At 40.0% G+C, this 13,235-nt stretch overlaps 1 protein-coding gene across 1 annotated transcript; it reads right to left on the minus strand.

Annotated features, from left to right (window-relative positions):
• Positions 1-325: 325 nt before the first annotated feature.
• Positions 326-818, minus strand: LOC122742337 (60S ribosomal protein L26-like). Its single transcript, XM_043986520.1, has one exon. The coding sequence runs from the start codon at positions 808-810 to the stop codon at positions 406-408; it is 405 nt and encodes a 134-aa protein (XP_043842455.1). The 5' UTR covers positions 811-818; the 3' UTR covers positions 326-405.
• Between the last annotated feature and the right edge of the window lie 12,417 nt (positions 819-13,235).

Below are 13,235 nucleotides of genomic sequence, written 5' to 3' on the forward strand. Positions count from 1 at the left end.
TGGAGAATCTCCTCCTTTCTCCTTCCCAGTAAACCCCTAGATGTCCACACACAGCCCCAAGCTAATTGGATGACAGCCCTGATTGACAGTCATATGACTGCCCTCACTGGGCTTCCAGTCATTATAATTTTGCCAGGCCCATGTAGGCATCAGTGTGTGGTGATGACGTGATCTTCCAGCACCATGGTGATGGCTACAGCCAGTGGGTGGAGCACTGTGCCGGTGTGGAGGTGTGGCACCTGAGCCCCAGCCAGTGTGCGTGCTGAGGCTTTTTAAATTCTAGCCAAAAGATGGGGTCATAAAAACCTCACATCGCAATTAATTCTTTTTTTTTTTTGTCCGTTGTAGCAATTTAATTACAGTCTGTAATTTTTACTCTTGCATTTTCTCAATTGTTTCTTCCTTTTATTTGCCCTTTTCCTTTCCTACTTGGTGAAATTTGGCTTTCCGTTCAAGGATCTTTTTGCGATCTTTGTCCAGTTTTAGCCTTATGATAACCACCTTGCTGGGATGAATGCCCACATGGACAGTTGTGCCATTAGCCTTCTCCCGCTGCACACACTCAATGTAGATCACATACTTCTTTCTGTAAACCTGGACTACCTTGCCAATCTGCTGTTCTTTGTAGTGTCCTCGAACTACCTGGACTTCATCATCTTTTCGAATGGGCATGGAGCGGACATTATACTTCTGCCTCAGCTCCTTCGAAAGAGGAGAGGACATAATCTTCCTCCGTATATGGGAAGGGGCATTGAAATGCCTCTTGTGGTTCTTGCTCCCGTCAGATGTCACAAAGGGATTGAACTTCATTTTGACCTCAGAGCAACTACGGAAGAGCACAATTAATTCTTTACAAAACATACTATCCACTTTCAAAGAAAGAACTGATATTGATGGAACAGACGAAGCATGCTATTTTTCACTTTCTTTTTTTTTCTTTTAATCAAGTTTTCTTGTACAAAATGACAAATATGGTGATGTTTTACATAATCATACATGTATAACCCATATCTGATTGTTTGCCACCTCAGGGAGCAGCGAGGGGAGGGAGGGAAAGAGGGATAAAAATTGGAACCAAAAATTATAAATAAAAATATTTATTACAAAAAAGATGGTCCTTCTAGTGTTAATAAATATTAGTTGACTGACCAACAATGTACATTGTATTTTGTTCCAGTAGTCCCTCACTTCTCTGCAGTTAGAAAGGAGGTATATTTCTTTCTATCTTCTCCAGGAATTTCATCCCCTTTTCCTGACCCCAATTGCTCAGTTTTACTTCCTGTTCTGTTCTGGCAGTAGTGATGTATATACTGTTTTCTTGATTCAGCTTATTTTGCTCTGCCTTAGTTTGTGCAGGGATTGTTATTGTTAGGTAGTAGTTAGCATTTATATATTGATATAAGATTTGTGAAACACTTTACATACTTTATCTCATTTGATTTTCACAATATTGGGAGGTAAGCGTATTATTCCCATTTTACAAATGAAGAAACAGAATGAGAGAGGTTATATAACTTATTCAGAGTCACTCTGTGTTGTTATTAATATTGATTAAATATCTAACATCTAATTATTAATTGATTATTGATATTAGTAATATTGATTATAAAATATTAATTAGTAACGTTATTAATCATTATTTCTAATGGGAGCTGAGGGCATCTAGGTGGTACAATGGATAGAGTGGTAGACCTGGACTCAGGAAGACTCATCTTCAGAGTTCATACCTGATCCCAGACATGTACTAGCTGCATGACCCTGGGCAAATCAGTTAGCCTTGTTTACCTCAGTTTCCTCATCTGTAAAATGAGCTGGAGAAGGAAATGGCAAACCACTCTAGTACCTTTGCCAAGAACACCCCAAATGGGGTCATGGAGAGTTAGATAGAACTCAACAACAACAGCAGCAGCAGTAACAACAATGAGAGATGGTGTGGTATAGTGATTATCAAGCTGGTCTTGGAATCAAGAATTTATGGGTTCATGTCCCATCTCTGTTACATACTACCTATGTGACCCTGAGCAAATCACTGAAACTCTCAATGCCCCAGAGGGTTTTAGAATAAGTTCTGATCTGCTTTAGTAAGGAGGATTGCTGACCAGGAACTCCCCATACTGATGAAAACACTAGTTCAATATATTATTTGTATTATCAATAATATACCTTGTGTGCTCTGCAGCTATAAATGTGTCTATAGGCTGGGATGGAACTTATCTATTGGTGTCAGAAGACTTGGGTTTGAATCCAGCTTGCTTGAGGAGGTCACTTTTCTTCTTATTGAGAATAAAAGGGTTAGACCAGATGATCAAGCCTGTTTCTTCTTTCCTTTCCAGTTCAATGGTTCCATGGTCCCCAATAGCTTCATAACTGCTGCCACCTTTGCCTTGCTACCACTCACCTCCTAAACTGTCACAGACTCCTCAAGAATCAACTGATGGGCTTTGTTAGAAGCCCCCATGTGTGATTCTAATGAGAAGTCTGGATAAAGAAAACTACATTTGGAGCTGCTCAATCTCATGGGTTGCATGATCTAGATACCTGCAGACTATAATCCCTTCTTCGGCTCAGTAAGTACATAATTCTAGAATCACCAAGCATTTTTAGTCTATGATTTCACAAAATAGCTTATGTTACCTCCCTATCCTGGATCCCTGGGCCCTATTTGACTCATGTTCATAAGATTTAGAGGTAGAATAGGTTGTAGAAATCTTCTCATTCAAACCTCTCATTTTATAGTTGAAAAATAAAAAACAAGGCCTAAAGAGTGAGTGTGACTTGCCCAAAGTTGATAGCAAAGATAGGAATCACAAAAAAAAGATGTACAATGGAAAGTAGAAGCCATTAAGACCAATCTTATCATTTTACAGATGAGGAAACTAAGGCACAGAGACATTAAGTAACTTACTTCACTAACACAGCTATTAAATGTCTGAGGTGGGATGTGAACCACCCATTTAGTCAGCTACACTGAGTCTGACTGCAAATCTAACACACTTTCCATTGGGTTCAACATCTGGGCACCTGTGCCAGGCAGAGTGTGTTTCCTTAGTTCCAACTGACATGATACCAAATAGCTGATTTGCCTCAGTGAAGGTATACATTGCTATGTTAACAATTTCTCTTCTTTGGGACTTTAGTTTGCCTTTTGATCACATTTATGTAGCTCTTTCATAGCATTTGATTCTCATGAAAACCCTGGGAGGAAGAAAGGAAGGAAGAAAGGAAGGAAGGAAGGAAGGAAGGAAGGAAGGAAGGAAGGAAGGAAGGAAGGAAGGAAGGAAGGAAGGAAGTGTGAGAAAATAATGGGTTTTGGGATACCCAAAGGCCCCCACTTGAGGGGATTATATTAAAATTGATTGGATTGACTTTGTTGATTAACTCACTTGGAGTTAACTTGATTGGAGCCACACCTATGTGAAGGTCTGGCCCTCAGGGGGTGTGTTCTCTGAACCCTGACCTCAGCATGTTCTGCTCATGGACCACCCTCAGGTCCAGTGGGTCAATGGATTTGAGTGATGCTAGCCAATTAACTTTGAGCAGTGTGGAAGGGCCGCCTCTCCTCTGGACCCAGAGGAAGTTTCACTCTTAGTTTGGCTCTCAGATGCGCTCCTGGAGGAGGACTTGAAGGAAGAAGCAGGCCAAGCTGAGCTCTAGGCTAGATAGGCCTTTTCTTAACTTTCTGAACCAAGTGTTCTCTCTTTACTAATATTTGGTACACTTTAATAAATGTTTAATGACCAAAACTGGTGCTAAGGCTTCTAGTTTATAAGTAACAAATATATTAGAAACCCCAGCTAATTTTCTCTAAACTTGGGACAGAAATAAGATTACCACATATAATTTTAAATGCAACAGAAGGAAGGAGGAAAGAGGAAGGGAAGGAGGGATGGAAGGAGGAAGGAATGAAGGAAGGAAGAAAGGAGGAAGGAGGGAGGAAGGAAGGAAAGAAGGAAGGAAGAAAGGAAGCAAGCAAGCATCTCTTGGGCATCTATGATGTTCCAGGAACTATACTAAGTGCTTTACAAATATTATCTTATTGGATCCTCTCTGCACCCCTGGGACATAGGTGCTTTTATTTTTCTCATTTTCCAGTTGAGGAAACTGAGGCAGGCAGAAGCTAAATGACATGTCCATGATCCCAGATCTAGTAAGTGTTTGAAGTCAGATTTATAGTCAGAATCTTCCTGACTCTCAGAACAGGACTCTATCCATCTAATGGTAGTCAGGGAAGACATTAACTTTACAAATAAGGAAACAGGTTTAGAGAGGTAAATGACTTTTTCATAATTACACAGGGCAGCTAGGTGATGCAGTAGATAGAGTGCTGGATCTGGAGTCAGGAAGACCTAAGTTCAAATCTGACCCCATACATTTTTACTAGCTGTATGATTTTGGGCGAGTCGCTTAACCCTGTTTGCCGCAGTTTCTTTTTTTTTTAGGTCAATGAAGGTTAAGTGACTTGCCCAGGGTCACACAGCTAGTAAGTGTTAAGTGTCTGAGGCTGGATTTGAACTCAGGTACTCCTGAATCCAGGGCCGGTGCTTTATCCACTGCGCCACCTAGCTGCCCCTTGCCTCAATTTCTTCATCTGTGAAATGAACTGGAGAAGGAAAAGGCCAACAATTCCAGTATTTTTGCCAAGAAAACCTCAAATTGGGTCAAGAAGAGTGGGATATGACTGACTAAATGACTAAATGACTAAAATGACTAAACAACTATAGTTACACAGTCAATACATGTTAGAGTTGGGACTCAATTGCAGGTATTTTGATTTTGACAGATGTTTACAGCATGGCATAAAGAAAAATTCCCCAGCCAAGGATTCCAAAGTCCTGTAATTGAACTCCATTTTTACCACTTTTAAATCATGTAACCCTCAGGCTACTCGCTTCTTTCTGAGCTTTAGTTTTCTTCTCTGTAAGTGGGGGATGGGGAGACATTACTAATATTTCACAGGGCTATTGATATGATGTAAAATTTATTTGTTGCCACAGAAATTATTTAAATGCAAGCCATAATTATTATTTATAATTGTTTTTCCTGTAATGGGTGTGTGCTAATAAGTGGCAGAGTTGGGACTGGAATCCATCCTGGTAGATACTGACTGATGAATGTAATAATAAGAAAGAGCACTGGTCTTGAAGTCCTAGATCCTGTATCTGGCACCATCTAGTTCTGTGATTGTAGGATAAGTAGTTAGCTTTCCCTGAGCTTCAGTTTTATCATTTGTAAGATGGAGATGGGGCAGCTAAGTAGCACAGTGGATAGAGTGCCAGTCCTGGAGTCAAGAGGAACTGAGTTTGAATCCAGCCTCAGACACTTACTAGCTGTGTGACCCTGGGCAAGTCACTTAACCCTGTTTGCCTCAGTTTTCTCATCTGTAAAATAAGCTAGAGAAGGAAATGGCAAAACTAATCCAGTATGTCTGCTAAGAAAACCCCAAATGGGGTCAAGAAGAGTTGGACATGACTGAAGTGACTGAACAAAAGATAATGGGAAGAATTAGGTTATACCTACCTTGTAGACTTTTTAGCTAGGTGACTTTGGGTAAGTGATTAACGCTCTCTGAACATGTTTCTTCTTTTATAAAATAGATAAGGGAATAATAGTGACTCAACAAACAATCCCACAAATTTGTTGTAAAGAAAGTACTTCATAAACTATAAATCACTTTTGAAATGTGAGCTATTTTGATTATAATCCATGATAATGATGATAACAATAATAGAATGTGAGCTAAATACAGGTAGGTGGATGGGTATAGAAAAAGTTTAAGCTTGTTCACTTTAGTGGATTAATAAATTTTTGTTGAATTGAATATGAATTGAATGAGTCTCATCGCTATTCATCAGATGTAGATATAACAATTTGACTGTAATTCCTTTTAACTGGCTAATAACTATTTATGAACCCAGTATGCAGTGATTTCTCACTTAATAGGGAACCTAGTTGAGCCATGGTTTTATCTCAACCTTTATGGCCCGTGGGCTCAGTTATATCCATTAGCAGCAAAAGCAGGCTCTAGATAAAGGTGATTATCTAAATTCTAAAGGATCATATTCTATGGGCCTTTGGAACAGCTCTCATCAAACAGAATTGCAGTTGAACCTGAATGAGGCCTGCCAAATAAAACATGCTGAGAGTCCCTAAACAACTCTTCCCAATCATACTTATGGCAAATTGGTCCTAGGCTTTCCTGATCACATTTGGAAGATATCATGAGACTTTAAGTATAGAGAGATTGCATCTGTGGACAGTTCTTAGGCCAGATTGCCAGAATTATGTCCATTTCGCCCCAGCGGCACACACCTTCTGGTGGGCAAGGGTCTGTGGATTGTGCAGGAATAGAGGGAGTGTGATTTGGTGAAAAGATTGCTTGGCTGGAATCTGACAAACTGTGTTCAACTCCTCTCTTTGGGAACTTGGATATGTCACTTCATCACTTTGGTTAAACCACATGGGTGATCTCTGCTCCCCTGGAGGCCAGCTGATTAGAAGTGCTAAGGAAGTGGACACGAAACTGATCCTCTCCCAGCTCACATGATACTAGCTATGGAAGCTGTTTTTCCAAGCAATATTGCTATGTTCAAAGGATACACTAGTAATAGTATTCTTTTCATGGTGTCATCAGTGAATCTGGAGATAGTACTTTAGCCCAAAGTGGTAGGCTGGTAGGAGGAAATATTTGGAGATAGAACTTCTGCCCAACTACAAGGGATGCATCTTCTCTCTCAATACAATTGCATTTTTCACACAGCAAAAAGTGTGATGGATCACCAAGGATAGCATCAAATTAGTCAGTTCACAGACCAGGAGTACAGGCTCATAGATTTAGAAATGGAAGGGACCTCGGGGGCAATAAAGTCCAATCTGTTTATTTTATAGATGAGGAAACTAAAGACCACAGAGGTCCTCTGACTCTAAATCCATTGCTTTTTCCTCTGCATCAGCTTTGAGTTCAATCCAGCAATTCAATTCATTTCTGTTGTATTTTGTTCAGCAAGATTTTATTGGTCATCAAGATACTCAATTCTGTGCAGTGTGTATGTGTGTGTGTGTGTATTTGGGATGGTGGTGGTGGGGAGGTACAATGAATGATAAGGTTGTCTTGACACATAGCAGAATGTGGGAAATTATTGTTTGAAACTCAACATGATCGCCATGAGCAGTTAGGCCCTGGGATACAGCAATCATTCCTCATTTAGCAGGCTTGCTCCAGCTCTGGGCTTTTGTCCTCATTGTTCTATATTTACCACTTGCACTATGCCATCTTTCTCTATTTAGCACCTCTGGGCAACAAACTCCTATTTTGTCTCCATTTTCTTCTACCCCTTTTTTTTGTATTTGCCCCCTCATATTTCTCTATTCACCCTTTCTCTGTGGTATACATCCTTTCATATTTACCTTCCATATTGTATCCTTCTGTAATTACCTTCATATCCATCTCATTCTTTATTTGCCTTTCTCCCTGTGATAACCTTTGATATTTACTCCCCTAGGTGCCATTCTCCTCTTAATGCCTCCATCCCATGTTGGCCCTCTATATTTACCCTCTTCTCAATGTTAAATTACTTTAGTTACTTCCACCCATCCATCCATCCATCCATCCATCCATCCATCCATCCATCCATCCATCCATCCATCCATTCATCCATCCATCCATTACCTCTCTATCTCTTCTTCTATTTATCTAAACAAATCTCATGACCTATGACATACACTCTTGTCATTACTGTTCACCTACTCCAGGCAGGGACAGAATCATCCATCCCTGCTGTGTGCTCAGCAAATGGCCAATCACCAGGTGGAAGACAGAGCACAGGTGGGCGGCTCCTGTCTGCAGAGGCAGTGGCAGAGCTGGGAGACCTGCTAACTGCAGCACAGAGGGTGAGATTACCATGGTAACCAGAAAGCCGATTACTCCACCGCAGCAACCCTTCAGTGCAATGGAACACCAGGGGACAAAGGAAATGCATTCCCCCTCCCTCTCCCTTCCCTCCTATCTGGTCCCCTTCCCCCAAGTGCTTTGGGTTTTATGGAGCTGCTTTCTGAGAGCATCACCTGGTTAGGTTAATTGACCTTTAGATTTACATTATTATTTTTCAAGTTTCCTTAAATGCTTAAGGAGGGGTTGGATAAACTACAAAGAAATCTCTGGGGAGACAAAGAGAAAAGCAGAGGGTGAGTGCAGCAGAGGGGCAGGCCTGTTTTGAGACCACATTTCCATAGCAGAGCACCTGACTTTACTGCTTTTTATACCAGTCCTGTTTAGTGCCTCAGGGGCTATCTCTTGGTGTTAATTTTTAAAAGCTTTTTCCAGTCATGAAAGCCTACCTCCCCACCTTCTTCTCTCCCTCCACTCTTTAATCTCTTTATGTGACCTTGCAGGAAGGCAACAACTGTTTTTCCTCCAATGTAAGGAGAAAAAAATGCATAGATCTCTGTTTAATTTTTTTCTTGTTGGCCAACAAGCCTATTCTCACTGAGGACTATGAGGTGTAGGGTAAAAAGAAATTTGGGGGGCAGCTAGATGGCGCAGTGGATAAAGCACCAGCCCTGGATTCAGGAGTACCTGAGTTCAAATCCGACCTCAGACACTTGACACTTACTAGCTGTGTGACCCTGGGCAAGTCACTTAACCCCAATTGCCTCACCAAAAAAAAAAAAAAAGAAAGAAAAAGAAATTTGGAGTTGGGGGCCCAGGATTCTAATTCAGATCCTATGTATCTTTATGACCTGGTGCAAATTACTTTCCATTTCTGGGCCTCAGATTCCTTAAATGCATGATAAGAATTGGACTAAATGATTCTAAATCCTTTAAATGATATGGTTCTATGATCCTATTAATGTCTCATGCTCATTTGTAAAAGGAAGGTTCAGTGATTAATAACTGGGAAATACTAATGTTAAATGGGTTGAATCTGTATACAGATTCCTCACAAACACATATAAAGGCAAATGTGTAGATGCACATTCACACACACATGTATACATGTAAATGCACATATATACTTTCTATGTTTTCCATTTGGACATATACATTCAGAATTATGGCTTTTTTGCCTTCCTATAGCAATGATGCTTCTGTAACATATACCGCTAGAAGAGCCTTAGACACTGTAGATATACGAATGAAAGTTTCACCATTTTTATTTAGATATAATGTTGGCTAAGTCATTCAGCACTCCAACCTCAGTTGACTTGTTTCTGAAATGAGGATTCAGGGAAGGCTAGATGGTCTTTGAATTGATTTACTTGGAATCATTTCATGCACTTAGAATTTTAAGATGTTAGAGATATAAGAAACAAAATAGTCGAATATAGAATGTCAGAAGTGGCCAGGATTTTGTTTTCTTTTCAGGTCTAGATTTCCAAAATGTTCTTGTATAATAATACTCAAACACTCAAATACTGCTTTAGGGTTTTCATATATTTACAAAATTCTGTTATTTTATCCTTGCAACAACAGGTGCTATTATTATCCCTCCTTTACAGTTGAAGAAACTGAGGCTGAGAGAAGCTTGCCCAGAGTCACATAGCTAGTAAGTGTCAAAGGCAGGATTTAAACTCTGGTCTTCCTGAGTATAGGTCCAGCATTCTATCCATCATGCCACCTAGCTTCATTTATACTTTATTTCACTTATATATTTATTTTGGATAGATAGGTAGATGATAGATAGATGATAGCTGACAGATAGATAGATAGATGATAGATGATAGAGAGAGAAACACATACACACACAAAGATAAACATATCTCCTCTGAAAGAAGAGAATTCCTTGAGGACAGTTACAGGCTAGAATACCATAGGTGCTTTTTTTTTTTTTGGTAAGGCAATTGGGGTTAAGTGACTTGCTCAGGGTCACACAGCTAGTAAGTATCAAGTGTCTAAGGTTGGAGTTGAACTCAGGTCCTCCCTACTCCAGGGCCAGTGCTCTATTCACTGTGCCACCTAGCTGCCCCCATAGGGACTTTTAAATAGATGCTTGTTGATTGATTCTAGGTTCCTTTCAAGCTGCTGTATCTGATTCTCTCTCTCCAAGGTCACTTCCAGCTCTGACATCTTCTGTATGATTGTTTTGTTTTGTTTTTTGGTGGAGCAATGAGGGTTAAGTAACTTGCCCAGGGTCACATAGCTAGTAAGTGTCAAGTGTTTGAGGCCAAATTTGAACTCAGGTCCTCCTGAATCCAGGGCTGGTGCTTTATCTACTGCACCATCTAGCTGCCCCTTGTATGATTGTTAAATGTGAAGCATATCGTAACATGATATGTGAATATGAGCCTCATGCGTATAAGTATAAATATGTAGGTATAACTATATGTGTGTATGTATTTTATATATATTTATATATACATATGGAATAGAGTTGTTGTAAAGAAAACACTTTATAAGCCATAGAGCTTTATAAAAATGTGAGCTACTTTCAATATCTGCTGATCCATGCAGTGAAAAGAGAGACTATTAATATGTGACATATGATTAGGTAATAGATTGAGAATTGTACTCATCCTTCAAGGCCTAGATTCATGAAATGTCTGGTCTATGAAACTATCTCTGGTTACAAAGGCCCTCTTGATGGTATTCACTCCTTCATATTTAAAGAGAAGTTAAAATAATAGTGATAGAGGCTCATATTTACGTAGCAGGTTAGGATATGCTTCACATTTAACAATCATAATAAAAACGTGTAATTAATATTTTGAAAATAAGATAACTGAAGTTCAGAGAAAAGTGACTTGTTCAAAACCTCAGTGACAGATCCAAGATGAGCACTTAATGTTTATTGATTAGATTTCTCACTCCAAGGCCAGGGAAGATTCCATTACACTATGCTGGAGTCCTTGTCCTCTAGGAGAATATAATCAAGTTTGTGAAGCTAGGCAAATCTCCATGAACCACATTCATAACAATAAAAGGAAGTGCATTAACAAGTGCTGAGATGGGGGGATAGCTAGGTGGTTCAGTGGATAAAGCACCAGCTCTGGATTCAGGAGGACCTGAGTTCAAATTCGGCTTCAGATATTTGACACTTACTAGCCTTGTGACCCTGAGCAAGTCACTTAACCCTCATTGCACCCCCCCCCCCCCAAAAGAAGTGCTGAGATGGGTGGTAATGCAGAAGAGCCTGAATTAGGTGGCAACCTATAGTGTGTGGCATGGTGATTAAGTATCTCTTTACATACTGTTTTGTTCTCTCTGAGGGACTATGCCTTCTTACCTTTTATTTACTGAGTACAGGGCTGGTGCATAGCAGGTACATTACAAAGACAAGTTTTCTTAGAATAAATGTATTAAAGAATGTGAGTGCCACAAGACACATGGACTTTCAGAGCTGAGGGGAATTTTTATTTTTATTTTTTTATTAGTCTAGACCAATGGTTTCCTTGATATAAGGAGCGCCTGAGGAGAGATCTCACTCTACCAGTGCTGTTGGTGCTTATGCAACTTTTAGTCTTAGAGAGTTTCCTGGGAATGCTGAGAGGTTGGTTTGCCCAAGTTCTCACAACCACCACATGACAGGGAAAGAACCTGATCCCAGGTGTGCCTGTCCTGGAGCCCAGCTCTTTAGCCACAGTGCTAGACTCTGGAATGGAATTTTACAAGCTGAGAAGTCAGAGCTAGGAAAGAGCTAAGAAGAGAACTAAAGATACACACACACACACACCCACACACACACACACACACCACGCTACACCACATAGAGGCTATTAAATGTTAAAACTAAACTAAGAATTTTCGGATATTTTGTATATATTTACTTCTCTTCCTCATTAAACACACACACAACACAGAATCTATTAAATGTTAAAACTGAACTAAAAATACTTATAAAAAAACAACAAAAAACTGAATTAAGACTTTTGGAACATCCAATAGATATTTATTTCCCTTTCATATTAAATAAATACACAAATGCATATAAACACAAAGGCTATTAAATATTTTATTTTATTTATTTATTTAGGCTATTAAATGTTAAAACTGAACTAAAACTTTTGGGACATCCTGTATATATTGACTTCCCCATGAATTCCTTTTACAAGTAAAGGATTATGGGGGCAGCTAGGTGGCACAGTGGATAAAGCACTGGATTCAGGAGTTCCTGAGTTCGAATCCGGCCTTAGACACTTGAAACTTACTGGCTGTGTGACCCTGGGCAAGTCACTTAACCCCCATTGCCCCGCAAAAAAAACCCCAAAACAAACAAACAAACAAAAACCAAGTAAAGGATTATTTGCTTCTCCTGTGACATCATTCTCCATCTACCACTGTCACGACACTTTCCCCCACTGACATAGAGACAAAAGTAGCCTCTACCTCTGTGTTATATACTTTGACCAAATACTGGATGGAAAATGAGTGAATACTATCATCCGTATTTTACAGATGAGAAAATAGAAGTTTCTTATTCTTAGGATCATAGGTTTAAAACTGCATAGGGCTTAGAGCACTTAATCTAAGTCAAACATTTTTCAGGTGAAGACAGGGATGTTAAGTGACATGCCTGCTTGAGTGAGCAATAGGTAGTACTTGGTCCCACAGGAGGCAAGAAGATCACACTGGGCCCTTAGGAGTGGGGATGGGTGCTGACAGGAGGCAGGGGCGAGAGAAAGGGTCTTTTACAATTTTGTTGAGGACAGGCCTAGATGTATAGGGAGGGTTTTCAGAAGGGAGAAAGGGAGAGAGAGAGAGAGAGAGAGAGAGAGAGAGAGAGAGAGAGAGAGAGAGAGAGAGAGAGAGAGAGAGAGAGAGAGAGAGAGGAGGATTTGGCTTGGCATAGAATAGACTAGGTGGCAAGTGCTTTTACCTGGGACGGGTAACCAAGATGATCTCAATAGCTTAGGAATTTCATAAAGGTTGTGGCCAGCAGGATAGAAAAATGGCTTCATGGGAGACAATGAGAGATGGCTGTCATCAGCTTCTTATTCTTAGGATCATTATTTTAAAATCACTTAGTGTAAGTTGGGGCAGCTAGGTGGCACAGTGGATAGAGCACCGGCCCTGGATTCAGGAGGACCTGAGTTCAAATCTGGCCTCAGACACTTAACACTTACTAGCTGTGTGACCCTGGGCAAGTCACTTAACCCCAATTGCCTCAAAAAAACAAAAAACTAAAAAACAAAAATCACTTAGTGTAAGTCAACCATTTTACAGGTGAAGAAACTGAGGCCCAGGGATGTTAAGTGACTTGCTCACTTGAGTGAGCAATAGGTAGTACTTATTCCCATAGGGG

This window comes from Dromiciops gliroides, chromosome 2, assembly GCF_019393635.1.
Source record: "Dromiciops gliroides isolate mDroGli1 chromosome 2, mDroGli1.pri, whole genome shotgun sequence".
Taxonomy (NCBI): domain Eukaryota; kingdom Metazoa; phylum Chordata; class Mammalia; order Microbiotheria; family Microbiotheriidae; genus Dromiciops; species Dromiciops gliroides.

Bases quoted from the DNA above. Each gene is read 5' to 3' on its own strand.
- LOC122742337 (XM_043986520.1), bottom strand. From the start codon at position 810: ATGAAGTTCAATCCCTTTGTGACATCTGACGGGAGCAAGAACCACAAG.